The sequence below is a fragment of the Eleutherodactylus coqui genome, chromosome 11 (assembly GCF_035609145.1).
Source record: "Eleutherodactylus coqui strain aEleCoq1 chromosome 11, aEleCoq1.hap1, whole genome shotgun sequence".
Taxonomy (NCBI): Eukaryota; Metazoa; Chordata; class Amphibia; order Anura; family Eleutherodactylidae; genus Eleutherodactylus; species Eleutherodactylus coqui.
Genome location: NC_089847.1, coordinates 22,916,443 through 22,936,661, shown reverse-complemented (window position 1 = coordinate 22,936,661; position 20,219 = coordinate 22,916,443). Strand labels below are relative to the sequence as shown.

General features: G+C 44.7%; 1 protein-coding gene across 3 annotated transcripts in view; it reads right to left on the bottom strand.

Annotated features, from left to right (window-relative positions):
• Nucleotides 1-220: 220 nt before the first annotated feature.
• The window catches only part of ZFHX3 (zinc finger homeobox 3), a 90,870-nt gene continuing 70,871 nt past the window's right edge, over nucleotides 221-20,219 (bottom strand). Inside the window, exons 5-10 of one of the 3 annotated variants that reach the window (XM_066582482.1) lie at nucleotides 14,590-14,697; nucleotides 14,098-14,222; nucleotides 13,815-14,015; nucleotides 11,096-11,207; nucleotides 5,406-10,133; nucleotides 221-3,156 (exon numbers count right to left, since the gene is read on the bottom strand). In XM_066582482.1, the coding sequence (XP_066438579.1) occupies nucleotides 1,658-3,156; nucleotides 5,406-10,133; nucleotides 11,096-11,207; nucleotides 13,815-14,015; nucleotides 14,098-14,222; nucleotides 14,590-14,697 (6,773 nt within the window). In that variant the 3' untranslated portion in view covers nucleotides 221-1,657. Of the gene's footprint in view, nucleotides 3,157-4,709; nucleotides 10,134-11,095; nucleotides 11,208-13,814; nucleotides 14,016-14,097; nucleotides 14,223-14,589; nucleotides 14,698-20,219 lie in introns of all 3 variants that reach the window. The other 2 variants (XM_066582480.1, XM_066582481.1) reach the window with 2 other exon arrangements.

Here is a 20,219-nt window from a genome sequence, read left to right as displayed (position 1 = left end):
ACCTTGTTGATAAGTTATAGAACCACATACTGATTTCATATACATTAAGTCGTAGCTAGACCTTTAATACCGGAGTATTGTTATGTCTTCCATCCGCTGTGCCCTTATATATGGGATACATAATTTAGCTCTTTGGAATTCCATACCATGTTGGTGGCACATGCATATATCAACCTTTTTGGAAAAGTCAAACAAAGCCTTCCGGGCCAAGACACAAGGGAGGCTTCTCTTTGGATTTTATTTAAAGCATCAGTTTTCATTCAAAAAAAGAAATGTGTGTGCACACGTCTGTGTGTGACAATGTATCTATGCATACATATACACACACCCATGTATACATACACATACAAATGGTTAACTTTTTTTTTTTCCACTTTTTTTTTTTTTCTTTAAAACAGAACAGACCTCTGTCTATTGACATGAAACAGAGTAAACAGGTAACACTGGGGTTGGGAAAAGTGTGCAGATTACAAACACCAAACAACAGGGAATATTACACCTTTACCAGCAAACCCTCTTCCCCAAATCCCAACATCAGGCTGTGTTGCAAGTAAGCTCATCTGGGGCAAGGGCAGCGCCTGTAACACGCTATATACAGCACTGCTAATGCAGGCTATGAAGAGCTGTGTGTCCCACTGGGAGAAAAACTCTAATTTATTTACTTTTTTTTTTTAGCAGTGAAAGATCCCTGCTGGTAAGAGCCAAGTGATCTTAAAAACATATAAAAATAACAGTAACCATAAAAAGGAAAAAAGGGGGTAAAAGGGAAAGTTGTCTTTTGGTTAAAGAGCTAACAGGTTGGTTTACAATGTGGCATGTAGGGCATTCGATGACCCACAACATACGTCAAAATGAGAAACGCATTTGGACACGACAAAATAATAAAAAAAACAAAAAAACCTAAAAAAAAATACACAAAAAGGATCTTATCCATGTCTGAAAACTGTCTTGAATGAATGGCCTCATCTACAAGAAATACAGAAAGTCTGTTCGTTATTCTTTAAAGTATATATATATTTTTTTTGAGCTGTGGTTCCCAGATGTGGAAATTTATAAAGCATGAATGCCACCCAACAATTCTCGTCCCATGGGAGGCTTTTTTTTTTTTTTTCAACCCAGTCCTGAATTTTTTTTTTTCTGCCCGGTTAAGTTAGCAATTACTTAAAAAAAAAAAAATTAGTTACAGAACCAAAGAAAAAAAAAAATAATAAAAAGAAATAAAATAAAATAAATACATATATACACACATATCCCTATCCATATATATGTATATATAAAATTCCAAGACCAGAGTCAGAACACGGTGTGAACATTTGACCTGAGAATAACACAATTCCATTGGTTTCTTCTTAACAAAGCCATTCTAGATGAGCAGAAGGGCTGCTGATCTCCACAAAAGGGGACAAAAAAAGGAGTTGGGCCCAGTTCCCTGTGTTACGGCCCAATGTGACACTAGGTAGAGGGAAGAAAACAGGGCAGTGGGTCAGGTGCAGGAATGAAAAAATCCATACTGGGGAAGGGAGGGGTTCCTCTTTTTTTTTGGTTAAAAGCTTTGGAATTTGCAGTATTTTGTTTGTGAAACTGGTTTGTTATTTATCTTTTATTATTTAAAATTCATATTTATTATTATTATTATATCATCGTCCAACTCCGAAGTCTACAGTCGTAAAGAACCCACTCCCACAGCAGTTCGAGAGCCGTCCTCGTGACAGCTTGGGTTCTCAGGAGCGCTTACAGGACTTCCCACCCTGTCAGACTTTTGGCTGAGGTCCGAATCAGATTCCTCAGAGAAACCGTCTGTTGGAAAGGAGGTCGCAACCCCTGAGGTGCTGCACGGACTTGAGGTAACTGTTGAGGATGAGGAGAATGTGGGGAGAGGAGGTGGTTTTCTGGGAGTACTGTGAGACCAAGTCTTTGTGGAGGCGTGGGGAGAAGCAGAAGGGGAAGGGGGTGAGAGGCTGGCTTTGGAGTCAGCAGCAGACTGAGAGGTAGATGCGGTGTCAGGATTGGGGAAGCAGGCAGAGTGAGGTAATAAACTAGGGTGCTCTTTGGCATTTCTTGCTGTTCTTTTGATTGTTCTGTGTTTGTGCAAGGGTGATTCCAGATGTTGACGAAGAGCATCGCCCCCACACAGAGTGGCCTCACAGCCTAAGCAGCGGTAGGAGCCGCTACTGTCACCAGTGGGGACGCATTTCACAAACTCTTGCAGGTTCACCACAGATTGGCCAAAGTAGCAGAGGGACTTCACATGGCTAATAGCCACCTCCTCGCTGCTGAAGCTCAGCTCACACTTCCGGCAGACCAACTTGTACTGCACCTTTGGGACTATAAGCGGGTCCAAGAGACAGTCTGCACCTTGGTTTTCCACTTGTTGCTGTTCTGGGGGCTTGTTGGAGTGCGATACCTCAATGGCTGCAGGATTCTGTTCTTGTATCTTTGGGGAGTCTTTGGCAGGGTCTTTGTCAGAGGGAGAAACAATAGTTTGGCTTGCTTTGGGCTGTTGCTGCTGCAGTCTTTGATGATGGTGATGCTGCTGTTTTTGCTGCTGCATTTGGAGTTGGCGCTGCTGCTGCTGTAGGGCTTCTTGTAAGCTTTGCTGGTACTGCTGATATTGTTGAAGCAAAGAAGTTGGTGAAAGCCCCATCAAAGCCTGGGAAATTGCTGGGTTGTAAGGGAACAGACTTTCCATTCCATACATTGGCTGGAGGTAACCACCTGGCAAAGTCCCTGGAATCTGAGCGCTGTAGTAGGGAGAAAAGCCAGGAACAAAGTAAGGAAGAAACTGGCTAGTGAGCAAGGCAGATGGATCCGATGTCAAGGCTGCCTGCAGAGCCTGAAGCTGAGATGGATCAACCACATACTCCATGCCCGGCATTGAGCTGGAAGTGGACGCTGGAGTGTCCCCTTTCTCTTTTTTTAATACAGGTGAGGGTTCCCCTTTGCCTTTCACCCTTTCCTTCTCTTTCAACTTCTCACGGTCTTTATCTTTCTGCGACTCTTGAAGTTGGGGAGCAGGTACAGGGAGAGTCTGGGAAGGGATGGTGGGGCTTAATGATTTTGGAGACTGTTTATTTGGTTGCCCAGAAGTGGGGAGTCCAGGTGAAGGAACTGTGGTGTTGGACATTCCCATCACATTGGATTTTGGAGAACTTAAAGCTGAAAGCAAAAACAGAAAAAGAAAAATTACTCAAATGAATATTACGTTTTTAGACGTTTCTCTAAAAACGATATGTAATCTATGCTTTGCATCTGCGTTCATCATAAATAGTACATGACCAATAAGCACATGCAGTAATTTAACCATAGCTTGAATTTTTTAATTTTTTTTTTTAAGGAAAAAAAAAATAGGACAACTCAATGGCAGCTACTGGCTTGTGTTAGGCATACCCCAAGGACACTTAAAGAGGTTCGTTCATAAAAAAATAAAAATTCTATACTCCCTATTCCTCCCCAGGCAGTCTTCTTACCTCATTTTCTCCCCGATGATCTTCTCCTGTCTCAAGCAGTCTCCCAGGGTCACCTCAGCTCCAGCTGGCTGAATCTTCTGCTTCCTGTGAGGAAGCATACATTCACGGGCAGTCTTCTTCCTGCCTGGCAATGTACGTTACGTCACTTGTACACAGCCTAGCAGGGAGTGCAGAGCTATTGCAGAGACTGCGCATGTGCGCTATCTCTGCAATAGATCAGCATTCCTTTCTAGCTAGTGAACGCTACATCACAGGGACATAACCTTCACTGACCAGCAGGAAGAAGAATGCGAGGAATGTATACTTCCTAACATGAAGAGGATGTGGCCAGCTGGAGGTGGGGGGGCTGGAGAAGATCAGCAAGAAGATACGATAAGGGGTCTACCTGGGGAGGAATAGGTGAGTCTAGAATTTTTTTCCCCCAATTCTAAAACCTCTTAAAAGAGATGCTTTCAGCATATGAAGAGCATATGTAAAGATGCTAGTAGTATGATACAATGACTATGAAGCCGTTAAATTCAATGTGGTCCAAACATGATGCATTATGCACCATTTGGTTGGATGCAGTATATGTGTTTCCTACATATGAAGCCATTAAATTCAATGTAGAGGAAATGTGGGGCAGATGTGACACATTGTACACCACTTCGATGGATTCTTTATACGTGTTTTCTAAATATGTGCGGCTCAAGGGGCTGCCTAATTAGGTACCATGCCATCAGTAATCAGATTGGGCACAAAGACTTTGCTCTTACGTGGTCCAGCTATGAATGTAATAATCTATTGATCGGTATTACACCATGATGAGACGAGAAGCATTACATAAAATGAAAATAAAAACACCACACAAAATAGCATATTTCATATCTATTTTTATCAAACATGCTAAAAAAGGAACCAATACATTGCTTTAAAATAAGAAAAGCCTATATCCGTACGTCTGTAAAAGAACACATTTCCAGAATGCTTACAAAAGGATTACATTAGGCTTAAATTTGCCTATTTTCTATCAAACTTATTAGGGGAAACATATTTTGCGTTCACAAAATACATTCAGATAATATTCTAAAACTCTCCAAAACTACAGCAATGAATGATGGATTTGGGCTCTGGTGGGGTCTCAGGTAGCACATTCTAGAACACATCTTATGAAATCTAGGTTAACTACAATGTCCTTGACTTGTCACTATTAACCTGATATAAGAACACTTTTATGACTAACTGCACTCATCTTGTGCCCACCTGTATTAGCAGGAGTAAATCCTGGCAAAGATGGGCTGTTGATACCGGGTAACAGTACTGGAGGGATACCTTGTAGAGTTGAGTATGGTGTTGGAAGATTGAGTGCTTGTAGGGAAGGGTTATCAAACACACTCTGTTGTGGAGTCAAACCCAGAACCTCATTGGCTTTTTTAATTCGATCTATCTCTTGTTGAGCCATTAATTGGCGAACAGTGGCTGGATCAAAGTACTCTTTCTCCTTATCCAACTGGCTTCCAATAGCTTCCTTAACTTTGGAGATATGCTGCTGGGAGAAGATATGATCACGCACTGACAGACGTGCGGTATATTTAATACCACACAAAGTGCACTCTGTTTTGGGTCCCTCATAGTTTGTTTGGTTTATTCCGAAGTGCTTGGCCATACTTAGTTTGGCCTTCTTTTCCTTTGCCCGGGCATTCTGAAACCACACTTGGACAACTCTCTTTGGCAGTCCTATATCATTGCCCAGGACTTCACACTCCAACATAGTTGGTGTTCTATAATCATTAAAACAGGATTTGAGTAGTTTCAGCTGAAGATTAGTCATTTGCGTTCGAAACCTCTTTTGCCCGGGTCGATCTCCACTGTCCCCTGACTTGCCAGCTGAACCGCTTGCACCTGGGCTAGGGGAACAAGGATCAGCAAGACTGGAAGTTTCACTATAGTCAATTATACCTTCATTCTCATATTCTTTGCTGTAATAACTTGGAGCAGGGCTGACCAATCCAGAAGACATATGATCCTCATACTCAGACATTGCCAACATGGCAGATTTCGGCAAGCCTTCACTGGTTACAGATGTAGATTTGTTGTCGCCTAATAAGCCGGTCGTACTGTCATTATCAGCATTTCCTTCATCTCCTGTTGTGGTGTCAGTTATAGCAGTATTCACTGAGGAGCAATCATCATTGTCTAACTTAGTCTGATCAAAGCCTAAATTGACAGAGGACATGGAAGGGCTCTCGAAATCTTCCATGCCTTCAACTTTAATAGACGATGGGCTGAGTAGTGTCCGGGGAGAAAGATCCATGGATTTGCTCACTGGGGAAAGGGAAATACATTGTCCATCATTGCTACTATGTGGCAAGTTATGAAATGTATTATGGTCAAAAAGATCTGCTTTCATCTGTAATCCTACATCGCAATCAACAAGCATTGCCGATAAACTCATGTTGTAGCCAGCTCGTTTCGCCTCATGCCAGTGTCTGGATCGTATGTGAGCTTCCAGTGCAGTTTTTGCCTTAAATAAAGCTCTGCAAAATGGGCAACGTCTGTGAGCTTGTGCTGGGCCAACAGCTCTAAACTGGCCCTTTCTTTCCCTTGCTCGCGTGTTTTGAAACCACACTTGAACCACCCTCTTCTTCAGTCCTACTTCATGGGCAATGTGATCCAGCATTTTACGTGTTGGGTTGGAATCTAGCAAATATTTCTGGTATAAAATCTCTAGTTGTTCTGGTGTAATTGTGGTTCTTAATCGTTTGTCCCTTTGAGGTTCATCTCCACCTGTCCCGCTATCATTCTCCCCTGGACTTGCACTAGCTTTTTCTTCAAGCTTTCTTTTAAGAGAGTTCATTGTGGAGGATGGCGTTGAAGGAGAAGTAGCTGAACCAGTTGGCATTTGAGAAAGACCCCCAGATAACAGTTGCCCTGCTAGTAGTGGATTACTGGGGTCAAAAAGCATAAAAGACATATCCACTGGTCGATCTAAAAACTGAGGATGAATAAACTGATTTTGAGCGCTAAGAAAATGAAGCTGCTGATGTTCTTGCCAATGCTCGAAAGAAGGGAAAGCCAGCTTGCACTGATCACACTGATATGGAATTAACTGATGCGACAAATTGGACAACTGTTGTGGAGTGGATGAATGAAGGGGCTTCATAGGATGATGAGAGATTTGCACGGTGCTTGGGTTTGATTGGGTCATAGAACAGTGCGAGGTTTGTGGCTGCGTGGATGGGGATGAAATAGGTGGAAGCTTCTGTGGTGTTGCACTACCTTTTTGCTCTGATTGATCCTGCTGCAGAGGTTGAGACTGCGTGCTCTGAGGCTGCTGTGGCTCTTGCTTTGGTTGCTGTGGCTGTTCTTGAGTTTGGTTTTGCTGTGTCCTTGAAAACTCGAAATGCTTTGGTTTATCGTCGTGGGTAGCTTCTGATTTTAAATTATATAGTGAAAGCTCGTCATCCATCACTTGTTGGAAAGTTGTGTTTGTGGAAGTTGAGGCTGCAGTGCTATAAGTCTGATAGGGCATAGGAGTACTACACGATGAGCTTGACGGAGTCAGCAGATCGGTGGCATCCATGGAATCCTCGTTTTGGCTTTCATCTTGCATATCTTCATCCTCGTCTTTATAGCATAGCTTTTTCTGGTGTTTAATAAGGTCAAAAATCCTCTGAAACACCAAATTGCATTTCTTGCACTGGTAGTTTAAATTGCTCGTCCGGATATACCTGTCATTTGTCAGTTCACGCCTCTCTCCTTCCTTACCATCCCCTTGATTTTCATAGTTCTTGCGTGCTTTTTGACGAGCATTCTGGAACCAAACCACAATCACACGTGTAGGAAGATTGAGAAGATTTGAAAGCTGCTCAAATTCATCATCTTTTGGATAAGCATTGGCATCAAAAAAGTCTTGGAGAACACGCAACTGGTAGTCTGTAAAGCGTGTTCTGGAAGACCTCTTATTTCCCCAGTATTCGTGTTTTTGGGGCTCTGGGGATGGAGGCCGAGAATCCATTTTTAGTTCTTCCAAACTTGTAATGGGAGGATTATTAAAATTATAAGGGGAATCTTTGTTGCGTTGACGTTCTTTAAAAAGAGTGTTTCTAAACCAGTGCTTAATCACTTTTTGGGGCAACCCAGATTTATCGGCCATTTCTTTAATCTGTTCCTCGCTAGGAGAATTATTAATATCAAAATATTGCCTTAAAACCCTTAGTTGGTCATCAGTGATCCTGGTCCTTGGCCTTTTGTTTTGTTGTTGCAGGAGACTTGGATTTAACTGGTGTTGATATAACTGGGCCAAGTCTGCGGAAAGAGTGTCTACTGACCCCAACTGTGGCGGCAGTTGACCTGGCATTGACTGTAAGGGCATTGTTTGCATCATGAGGGGTGAAAAAATTGGTAGTTCCATTGGCATTGATAGCTGAGCTAATGACACTGATGACTGTGCTGGTGAAATGCTAGGAGGGGTGAGAGGAGGTGCAGAGACAGGGACGGTCGGTGTGATAGCTGGTTGTGGAGTGGCTGAAGGAGGAGGTGGAGGTGGTGGAGGAGGGGGTGGTGGGGGCGGTGGGGGTGCCTCTGGTGTCTGGGGCCTCAATGGATATAACTTATCATAGTGGTCTCTATATTGCTTCGCAAATTGCTCTAGCTGCTTAAAGGGCAAATAGCGTTGGTGAACATGTTCCTGGTGGCTTTTTAGTATCAGTATATTGGAGAAAAGCTTTCCGCATGAACTGCATTCCAATTTCTCTAAACAATCAGCGTGTTCACTCTTCCCATTCTTTTTCTGTGCTTTCTGTTTGTTTTCATTGTATTGAATTACAAGTTCAAACCCAAAATTTTCAAGCAAGGCTTTGGTGGCATTCCCTCGTGCGTCTGAAGCAATACGAGGTGGAAGCAGAAGAGTCTCAGAAGAGGAACCAGTTGCAGAGTCTTTCTTTTCTTTACACTTCAAAGACTCCGATACAGACTCGCTCACTACTGCCATCTCATCTGCTCTCTCAAACAACTCTTTTTCCTTCTTTAGTTCCTTTATATTTTCTTTCACAGATTTGTTCTTTTGTTCTGATGGTTGCAAAAGTGTGGAATGAGTCTCCGACATACACATCTGGCTTTGTTGCTGGAGGAGATGGGAATGGTGGGAATGAGCTTGTTGCGTAAGCTGCAGCGGATTCTTCATGTCTTCCAGCAAACTGCTGCCACTTCCTGTCAAAGTTAGTGTGCCACTCGTCAGAGGCAAACTGACTTCCGGGTTGAACTGAAAATCTGTACTAGGGATGTAGAAAGGAAACAGTAGGTGTTGCTGCTGCTGAAGTTGAAGCAATGTCTCGGTGGTCATGGGAAAATGAGGGAGAAGAGTTGGGTTCAACAGTTGAGATTGCAAGATGGCAGCTTGCTGTTGAAGCTCTTGCTGCAAATGGGCTTGCACCTGGGCCTGGGCTTGTGCCAATGTTTGAGCTTGTTGTTGCTGTTGTTGATGCTGCCGGGAAGCTATCATGTCTGCCAATTTTTTACGGTTAACATCTTTATGTTCAGGAGGGCAAGAAACGCCAGCTGTAATTAGACTGGTTGTGCAAGGGTTAACTACGGATTCAGTAGGGGCTTGGCTCATGAAACTGGAGCTCACTGTGGGTGTAACGGTGGTTGTACAGGTTGAAATGGTAGTGACACTGCTACTAACAGGGTTGGAGGTTGTGGTGGAGGTTACGGATGTACAAGTACTGTTGGCACTAACTCCGCTGCTACTACCGCTTGCGGCTTCTAGTTTTGCTGCGCGGGCCTTTGTTTGATGCAAAACAGACCTCATGTGAATTTCGAGAGTGGAGCTCTGGCTGTATGCAACATTACAGGTGTTACATTTAAATGGTTTGTTGTCGGGGCTACTGGTGGGCTCGGGCTGCCCAGTTGTTGATTCTTGCAAGGCTCTTTTAAGTTTGTGTAGATGAGACACCGAATTGTAATGGACCAACAAAATGTTCTTCTGGGTGAAAGACTCTTTGCATACTGTACACTTATAGGGTCGGGACGGATCGAGAAACTTCTCCATTGTAAAGTTTGGGCCCTTACGGAAGGGAAGCGCTCGTTTGGGTTCGGAACCAGAGTCCTCTTGAAAAGACCCCGAATCGCTCCCTGTGGGACTTTGCTTATCTTCGAGGTCACTCTCATCCTCCTTTTCATCATCCACCAGCATGCTCTGATCATCTGCTATTGAAGCATCTCCCACATTTGTAATGTCTCCGTTTACTAAAAGCCCACTGTACAGCTGCTGAATGTCAGACTCGCTCAGCTCCAGATGGTTGGTTTCCAGATGCTTCTTAAGAGCTTGGAATGTGCGGAAGCTTCTCTGGCAAAGACAGCACATGGTGGCGGCACGGATCACGTGATACTGTGAATGCAACTGGAGTTTTTCAATAGTCTTGAAGGCTAAGCTGCACTGGTTGCAACGATACTTGTAAACGTGGCGATCCGAGACTGGCAACTGAGGGCGCTTGTTGTGAACTTCGTTGAAATGCGTTTGGAGAGCAGCAGAGGTTTTAAATACTTGGTTACATCCTTTCTTCCAACATAGGAATCCCGAGTCTTCTCTTGCAGAATTACTGTCACTTGCAGGTGCTTTGTGTTCTGTACTCGGCTCAGTCCCTTCAGAAACAGCTGCGCTCTTAGACACTGCTTCAGCAGGTTCTAAAAAAGGAAGAAATACAAAAACTATGTAACCATATGTGTATATACTTGATTCATAACCACCCTCCTCAGGAACCCATATAATGAATCTTTTTAGCTTTTTTATTCGGTTTATTCCACAAGACTGTGCAGACTGCTTCATAGCTGTAACTCTGGGTTAAAGCTTCTGTCAGAGGTTAAGGAGTGTTTGCACTTTCACTTCGGAGCACTCCTGATTTGTCAGCTGTTTTTGACTGCCTCTAGCAGCAGAAGGCGGCCCTATATGGGGCAGTCTTCAGCTACTGGAATAAGCCGAAAACAGCTAACGGAGCAGTGAAAATGATACCCATTTACGTATCTATGAAAGGTAAAGTCCTCTGAGTCATGACTGACTCCTAGGGTGACGTCACATCATGACGTTTTCTAGGCAGACTGTTTTTGCGGGGTGGTTTACCACTGCCTTCCGCACTCATCTTTTCCCTCCCCCCCCCAGCAAGCTGGGTACTCAATTTACAGACCTCTGAAGGATGGAAAACGGAGTCAACCTTGAACCGGCTACCCAAAACTATGCAGGGATTGAACCTGCAACCTTCAGGTCGTGAGCGAGAGCTTAGGACTGCATTTCTGCTGCCCTAATACTCTGCGCCACACAAGGCTCTAATGGTATCTATAGGACTCCTTTAACCAGACAGAGGCTAAAAAAATGTCCTGTTAGTCTCCATCTGGGTGGTATATGTCAGAAGACCTTTTTCCCTACTGTACAGGAAAGTGCAGCAGATTATGCTTTCCTATGCAGAGGACCACCCCCACCAAAAAAATAACTATTTCTTTTCTTAACAATAGCACCCCATGGGCGACGTTTGCCGCTATATGACTAGAACATGGCATACATTGAAGGTATACGTTTGGCAATCTTCCAGACCTATACCACCGACAAGGCTCAGACGTAGTGTGCGCAGAGCCCAATATAAAAGTTGACTTGCCTTTACCTGAGACCTTCTCCGTATTTTCAGAGACCGATGGAGCTTTCTCTCTCTCCGGTGAATTGACTGGTAAGAACATACTGCTCGGCATAAGCATCTCCGGAGAAGTTACCTACGGAAGAGAAGCAGGATATTGAGTAGGCTCCAACCATAATGCCTCACCCCAAAGAATGTCTGAGAGTGTCCCCAGCTGCTCAACAACCCCTCATCACTCAGGAGGTGGCCTGCTCTAATTATCAGTACACACTAAAAGAATAATCTTCTAATTAATATTTTTTTTCCTTTCCACAGAATCCTGACTTTGATCACAAAGAGTGTTTTGTCACAGGCTGTGGGGCAGCCAATTACAGAGATGCACGAGAAGCCCCCATCCTCCCTCCTCAATCTACCAAGCACATATTAACACCCCTAATTAATTCAGACTGCTAAAGATAAACGAGTGTGCCATGTTCCTGAGTGAAAGGAGCAGCCTGTTTCCTTAAACTGAGAAATACACATTGGGGGGGGGATGCATTGTGAAGAAACAAGAGATTTTTGAAGGATCGGTTATCATTAGGAAGAAAAAAAAAAAAGTCAACACAATGGAGTTAATAATAAAACAGACTCCGAAAACCGCATGGACAAAACTCCTCGCAAACATCTTCAAATGTGGTGACAGAATAGATGGCAAGCAAACAGGAAAACATGTCATGTCAGCATTCAGCTGAACAAGTGATGTTTTCCAGTCTCTGCAACAGAAGAAATTAAAAGAATACACATTTTAATTAATGGGACTTACTTGCCCGTCAATTATTACTACATATGGCTACGTAGAATTGCGCCAGGATCCGTGTTCGGGAAATGCATGTGTTACTATTGCCAATTAATTTTGCATACACCGTTTTAACCTATGTTTTGTGCAATGACATAATCAAACAAGGGGAAACAAAGCCTTCTTGTCTGATCTTCTCCTCCGCGAGGACATTACAGGATGAGGCGAGCAGGATCACAAGCACGGACAAATTCTCATTTAAAGGCAAGGGGAGGAATATGTGTCCGCTAAATCCCCACACCCGGCGAGAGCAAAGCCGTATGCAGAGTCTCAGAGAATTCCAGCTCCACAAGACAGCTCTATAATTGTTTTCATACACTTTAATTAGAAAACCTTGCCTGGCCTTGAATAATAAGAGAAAGACTTCTGTACTTGAAAGGTTGAAGTCAATCAAGTGTGAATGACGGCAGACGAGGAGGTGAGCGGGAGACGTTGTCTGCTCTCTACTTTAATCATCTTTCCTGATTGGAATTCTGGCAGGTTTTGAGAGGTCTAATGTGCCTGCTACCTTTTTCGGTGCCTCATCTCGTAAAAAAAAAAAAAAACAAAAAAAAAAACGCCTCCAGCGTCACATATCAGCTGATGTTACACAACTGGCAAAACAATGCAATCTAACAAGCAATGCAATCTAACTTAGGTGCCCAGAAAAGTGCCAGACACACTTGTAACCGAGCTCATCGGTGCCTGGGCACTAACGGCATAGTGACCAGTGTGAATAATGCCCTGCATACTACACAGCATGGCTTCCGCAATACCCAGCTGCTTGGTCAGATATGTAAATTGCATCATTAAGGAGCACGCTGCACGGCTCTGTGTGCCCACTGATCTCTGACTTGCGGGTCAGCGATGCAACGTGTCAGCTGGCTCTCCACTGGCTGCCCATCACACGGGATAATTACATGCTAATTGTGTGAGGAGGCCCAGCTGACAGAACATGGCCACATTTTCAGAGGCTGTTTACACCATGCTGGGGTCTAAGAGGTGTAAGCTGGACTCTTAGGCCTGCCCTGTAACCCAGCTATTTTTCTTTGCATATTGCAATGAAGGAGAAGAAGGAAGAAAAAGAAGGGAAGGGGGGGGCGGTGGGGGGAGAGGAGGGCAGCGTGCGGAGGGCAGACGGAGAAAAGCGGCTGACAGTGAGGGGAGAGCTAAGGACACAGACAAAGAAAAGAGGAAAGAGGTCAGAAAAGAAAGAAAAAAAAAACCCTCCGACTGTCAGCGAGGTCCAACATGCAAATCCCACTCGCAGACAGACTGCATATTTCCATTACAAAGAGCGCAAAGGTTGGAGAGAAAAACTCGTTAGCAAGGGGAGGATATTAAGGTCACTTTGCATTTACACCATCTAATTGGCAAACATGAGCCGAGCAGCTTCCACTTAAGGTCCCAGCAATTGTGTGCAAACGACAGCGGAGACAAAAAACCGCCAGAGAAGAAGGTGGCGAGAGGCCGAAAAGGCAAACGAGAGACAGGGTGGTTAAATATGAGGGCGAGGAAATGGCTGGATGATGCGGTTTAGCAGCGCTATGACTATTTCCATCCCTGTATAGGAGCGTAGGTAGCATACTGCATATGGTCAGTGAAGTGAAGTGACCATTTGCTATGCTCAGAGCGGGCTGAGTGCACAAAACGAGTAATGCAGGATATGGAGCAGAATCAAAGCCATGGTTGCCGTGGTAACAGACTTGACACCGGGCAGGTTGCAGTGAGCTGTCTGAGTTATTATTAGGGACATTACGTGAATGCAAGCAGCACATGCGCACAGCGGCGTCGTCACCATTATCAATGACTCGGGACATCCTCTCCTTTACATGCCGAGTTCTTCCTTCGCTCGTTTAAAGTGCAACCGCTCTAAAATGCCGTTGACACTCGCCGGCAAGCTTACCTCTCCCAAGGTGCGCCACTTACCGTGACAATAAGTTTGTCCACGCAGTCGGGTGCCACGCTGTGCAAATGGGTGAGGTGCAGCTGCAGATGGATCTTGTTGTTTAGCATATCCTGGCAGAGGGGGCAACGCAGCATGGGCTGCACAGAGTGTTGGGTCATTGCGTGGACCCTCAGTCGGTTCACATCTGAATTGCTGTACTTGCAGTACGGACACTGGTAGAGCTGAGGGTAGAAGACAATGAGTATTGGAGCAGGCGAAAAAGACGGCAAAGAAGGAACGATTAAAAAAAAGGGCGAACGCTACCTGCTCATTTTTCTTCTCTTCGGCACACCTTGGTCGCTTGGCCAAAGGAGGTTCAGTGCTGGCGACTGATGAAAGCTTGGCTGGTACCGAGTCTGGAGGATCCTTCTCAGAGGGAACACAAGATGCTGCAATGGAAAAGTAAGAAATTTAACTAAGGAAGGGGGGAAGGGACTTGTTATTTGTACAGCGCCAACTTATTCCACGGTGCTTGCAGGTAATTTATTTATTACCCCCCTCCGTAAGCTGGGCGCTCATTTTACGGACCTCGGAAGGATGGGTCAACCTTAAGCCTGCTCCCTGAACCACGTGGGGATTGAACCGACAACCTTCAGGTCGTGAGCGAGAGCTTAGGACTGCATTCTGCTGCCACACGGTAATACTAGTCCGGCATGATAAAGAAACTGCTCAGGGGAAATGTCTACGGTTCTGTGGAGAAGAGCAATGCTCAAGTCATAGAGCGGTGTACATTTATCCACCGGATGGCTCGGTTACCTGCACCCCTGTTGTTCTCCGTGGCTCCTTCAGGCTCCTGATCTTTTGGGGCTTCCTCTGGGTCAGCAGCAGCTTCACAAGAGCCTTCTGCATCCTCCGTAGGATCATCTGCAAAAAAAAAAAAAAAGAGAAGAATGATTTATGGACATTCTGCAACTATACAGCACATTCATATATGTATTTTTCAATGCATTAATGTGCTGCAAAGAAAACCTTCATCCTTTAGATCTATGTAAAAGAAACCCAACCGTGACTCAGAATTGATCCTTAGGTCCTCACTATAAACAGCCACTGCCCGTATCTCAATATTTAATACGCTGCATGATGGGATGAGATGTTGCATTTCCGTAATGCAGAATACTTTATTGCAAAGCTCAGCCTGGAAACCAATTTGGAGTAGACATTGTTCTTAACAAGCGCCGTCAAGCCCAAAAAGAATCGAGCTTCATTGCTGGAGTAGGAAAAGGCGCGATGGATAGTGATGTTTCCTTTCAGAGGTTTTAGGGGGACGCACAGCAGAGCTGCAAATTAACAGGAAAGTGCCGGCTTTATTGTAGTGTTCCTGGGATTGCCGCCGCCGCCACGGTGCAGTACCTCATATGGCCTAGAGGTGTCATCCTTAGCATAGGGAGGCAGAGAACCAAAGCCCAGACAACATGCCAAGGAACTTGAGGCTTGGGAGAGACTAAATGACTTCCTAGGTCATAATGTCTGATGCAGAGGAAACACAGTGTTCATCCTTGCTGCAGAATGAATTTCTGCAGAATCTAAACAAGGGACTGTAAAACCCTGGCTGCGTGCGAGCAGGTATAACCGAGACGATTCTGAAATAGCCAATCCTCCTGCACACACAAAGGCTTTAGCATCTTTAAATGCTTTTCATAAATGTATTTTACAAGTGTTTTTGGTGGTGTATTTTATATAGGTTTTTCAAATCCCACTGGGAAAAAAACAAAAACATACCATACCCGGAGAATACAGCGTTATCAACAAAAAGTTAAACACTATTAAAATACAAGACAAAAAAACAACAACACGATGCATTGCAGAATTGCTATAAACGACTGATTTGATGTGCATTTGCTGCAGCGGAATATCCACAGCGAATCTGCATTGGCAAAAACCGCACCACGAGGTACGGAAATGCTGCAGATTTGGCGCAGCTTTCACTCTTTGCATTGGGTGAAATCCCCTGTGAATGAGATTTCTTAAAGTGACTTTCCAAGCAAATGCTACTACTGATGACCTATCCTCAGTATAGATCATTCATAGCTGATCGCCTAGGGCCTGTCACTTGGGACCCCGACCCGATCAGCTGATTGGGTGCTCGCTGTCAGCGCAATACACAAAGGTCATACTCCTCTGATCTTGGTGTAGTGGCCGGCACTTGTAATTGCAGGCGCAGCTGTCATTAAAATCAACGACAGCTGTGCCTGCAATTACAAGTGTTGGCCACTACACCCTGATCGGAGCCAACTGCTTCCGCTCCGACACCTGTTTGGGTGCTTGCTGTAAGCCCTGCACTAATCAGCTGATTGGCCAGGGTCTCGATTGGCAGACCCCTGCCAGTCAACTATTGATGAGGATCCTGTGGTTAGGGCATCCATAGTATTTACGTGGAAAATACCTTTAAAATGTCATCCACATGACTTGTACTGCAAATACAGAAAATGTGGAAAATCGTTCAATGGAATTTGCACATGGAATGTCTGCAGCGATTACGCCATATGGGAACAGATCCTACAAGAAACATCTGCGGGTTAACCTAAAAAAGGTGTGAAGAAAAAATGCTACAAGACCGTGTGTGTAGCCAGCCTAAGGCGGAACGCATACGGCCGGGTCGCATCTCGTAGCGGAATCAGACCCTGTGCCCGGCTGGTGACCGCCGCGTACCTGTCCGGATTCCTGTTATCCGTGCTGCGGATGTGTCGGCCGGCGCTCATGAGCAGTTGAATAGTGCCGTGCTGTCGCTAAGCGATGACACCTGTCCCGCGGCCTTTCCGCAATGATGGACTTCAATGGAAGTCGTCCGCACTGAATGTGGCTCAAAATAGAGCATGCTGCGAATTTACCCCCGCAAGCGGAAAAAAAAAAAAAAAATTGGAATTGATTTCCGCTCGTGGGCATGAAAACCCGCTTTTACCTTGCATGCTTATGGCAGGTATTTGCTGCGAAATGCAGAGGCAGACGCCCGCTCCAGGTCCACAATGCAGATCCAGCCGTGTGCATTCGGCTTAACACTTTAGCGTGCGTCACGCAACTCAAAGTTTACATTGTTGCATCTACACTCTTGTCAATGGTGTCGTGCTGCAACCGTGATGCGATATAACAGCTGCTTTGCAGAAAGTCCAACTCGGTTGGCTTTTGGTTGCATGTGACTTCTCCGCTATAGACACCAACGTAATTCGCATGTGACTTACCGGTCTGCGATTTGGCCATTTAACAGTCAAATTTGCCTGTTGCAGATAAGTGGCACAAATTTGGTCATGTGACTTTTCTCAGACTTTATGTTATGCGACATAGGCCAGACGCTTATTTGTATACATATTGTACTTCTATTCCACTAATCGGTGTTTTCTATACGTTCTTAGCACATATGCACATAAGGGTAAAGCAATGTGAACCCTCCCCGCACACTGAATGAACTGTACGTTTCCATCCACGCCGCCGCATCCCTTAGATATCTCATAACTAATGTTGCATATTTCGGATTTTTCCTCTCCTTTCATGGCGAGCGGGTCCATCCACCCCTGGCTCGTCGCAGGCAGAGTAGGATTTTGTATGGCAGCTCCTAGCAGAGCGTGAAGCTATTATGTCCTGTCATGGTGAGAATGAATCTCTCACTCCCTCAAACATACCCATGTTCAAATCACCATGAGAAATGTAATTTCAATGTCAGTGGGACAATGGCAGACATGCACTAGAGAGACCCCTCCTGCGGGGGAGGGGGCAGAGCGAACACCCGACAGCCTTACAAAACCATCCACATAATAACACGTGTACAAAATCAATACACGTATGCCGGCATGTTCCAATAAAAGCTTTAAAAATAGATCTGACACACCAATGTAAAAACTAAGCCCTGTACTAAAATACATGCGGCATCAATGGCTTCGGATCGGTACAGGGCAACCACAAGGGAGAGAAGAATTTCAACATGAAAATAAAAAAAAGATAGCAGGACGGCTGTATAGACCCCATTATTATCTATATAAAATGAAAATGACAGTAAGAATAGCTTTAATAACACATATTAGTACACTATTCACCTTTACAGTAAAGAATCCTTTCCTCCAGAACATAAAGTCTCAATATCAAGGAGGGAATATGCGGAGGTTTTCATAGTATAATGCTAGGGAGCATTGGATTATCATCCAGAATTTTGCTTCCAATGGTCTGATAAGCAAATGAACTAGCACAGGACACACGGGATTACTGCATCACTAGGTAGCGACTTCATGAAGCACTTGCTACACCTGCTAGGGACTGACAAAGGGGTTTCCCACTTCTACACTACTAATGTATCCTCAGGACAGGTCATCAACAGTTGCATGGTGAGAGTCCACAGCTGATCGCAGGGCAGTACGGAGTAGACGTGTTGCAGGACACTAGAGCAGCGATTTGTAGGGGTCTTTGGCGCAGACAGCTACGGATCAATTAGTGATGACCTACCCTGAGAAGAGGCCGTCAATACTTGAAAGCTAGAAAACCCCTTTGGGAATACAGGAGTCTAAAGGTACCTTTATGTGGTGCAACTATCGTTCAGATAGTCACCCAAAAAAGTTAATCAAGCATACAAACAGCAGCTGTTTGTTGGCTTTTACACGGAGTGATGATTGCTTATTGTTTCCAGAGATATCCGCCATAAAGGGGATCTCCATGAAGATTCGCTCGCAAGTCAAAATACTAACGACCATCTGTCCGTGAGTGAGTGACATCCTCCACCCCTGATCACATGACGGTGATGTCTTCAAAGGTCCTCAAACATAAAACATGCAGAGCCTGACAGCAGACGTTTGCTAACAGGACCTGTGATGATGTCACCATCATGTGATCAGTTCCCTGGCCTCTGTGTCCCTAAGTGAGTTACATGCTCCGCCCCTGATTACACGATGGGGACGTCATTACAGGGCCTTCATTCCTGTGCAGATTACAGACGGACTACATCCTCTACAAACTCCCGCAGCCTCAGTTGCTATGGAATACTAAAAACCACCTGTCTGGAAGTGAGTGACTGTGTGAGTTACATGTGAAGATGCCACAGTCATGGGATCAGTCACTAGAGCTCTGAGCTCCGCCCCTGATCACATGACTGACATCACCACAGGTCCTTCACTTTATTAAAAACCTGTAGAGCCGGTCAGCAGCCGTGTGCTTGTCAGTGTCATCTGTGTGGGAGGAGTCCGGGATCACATGACCAGGGGGTGATTAGTAGGTGCAGGACTCTGCTATGCTGCTTGAAATCCCTGTTGTATGGGATGAAAAATGTGTGTGGCAGAGCTGTATGTGGTGTACATGTAGCAGAGCTGTATATGATGTGAATGTACCAGAGAACAGTGTGTGTGTGATGTGCATGTAGCAGAGCTGTATGTCTGCCGTGCATGTACCAGAGCTGTGTGTGTGACATGCCTGTACCAGAGCTGTGTGCCACCAGAAACACTGGTGCTATAATTTTCTAATTACTACTTGTTCAAATATGAATGACTAACTGCACACCACATGACTTCTGACTATTTTTTTTGTTAAGTCACTAGTCTTTTTGTTTGAGCTCATCGCTCGTCAGCACGTTGATGGCCAGGTTTACACTGTATAAACACAGTTTGGATTAGCTCTTTTGACTAATTATTTGGCCAATACTTGTCCTGTGTAAAAGAACTATAAGGCTCATTTCACACGGGCGAGTGGGATATCGAGCTGTGAAACCGATACCACGTTTGCGAATGTGCGATTTCTCTGCGGATGCAAGGTGTTTGTGTGTCAAAAAGCCTCACATCGCTTCAGGTAAGTAGCGATCCTCCAAAGCGGCAGGTCAGCTAGGGTTTCCCATTGTTTTCAGTGGGAAAACTCGAATCACATCGCACTCACTTGCATCTCATATGCCGTGCGATGCTTTTGCAGGCCCTATTGAAAACAATAGGCAAGGCATTCCAAAAAAAAAAGACCCAAAGATAGGACATGCCGCGAATGAGGTTTATATTTGTGGGAAATTGTGACTTTTTTGGCAGTTTTTAATGTATTTTTGAGCCAAAACTAGAAGTGGATCCAGCAGATAAGGAAAAAAGAAGTTCTTCATTCATATTTCTTATAACTTTTGAATCCACCCCTGGTTTTGGTTCAGAAAACCTGCATAAAAATCTCCATGTGCGACTCCAGACTGAAACAGATCCCACATGAGCGTATTAAGAGGGCGTTTATACGTCCGTATTGCGAACAAGCATCCTAGGCCAACCGTGAGTCTACTGACCCGAACTCAGAGCAACAAGGAAATCTATGATGCTTGGAGTTCGGGCGAGGATACCCGCAGTCGGGCCAGGACACTTGTCAGTAGTACACATAAATGTACCCATAATACAGGCGTCTGAAACTGGCTTACCAGGAATTTTTTTTGGAGGCAGGATTTCCAGAAGGGG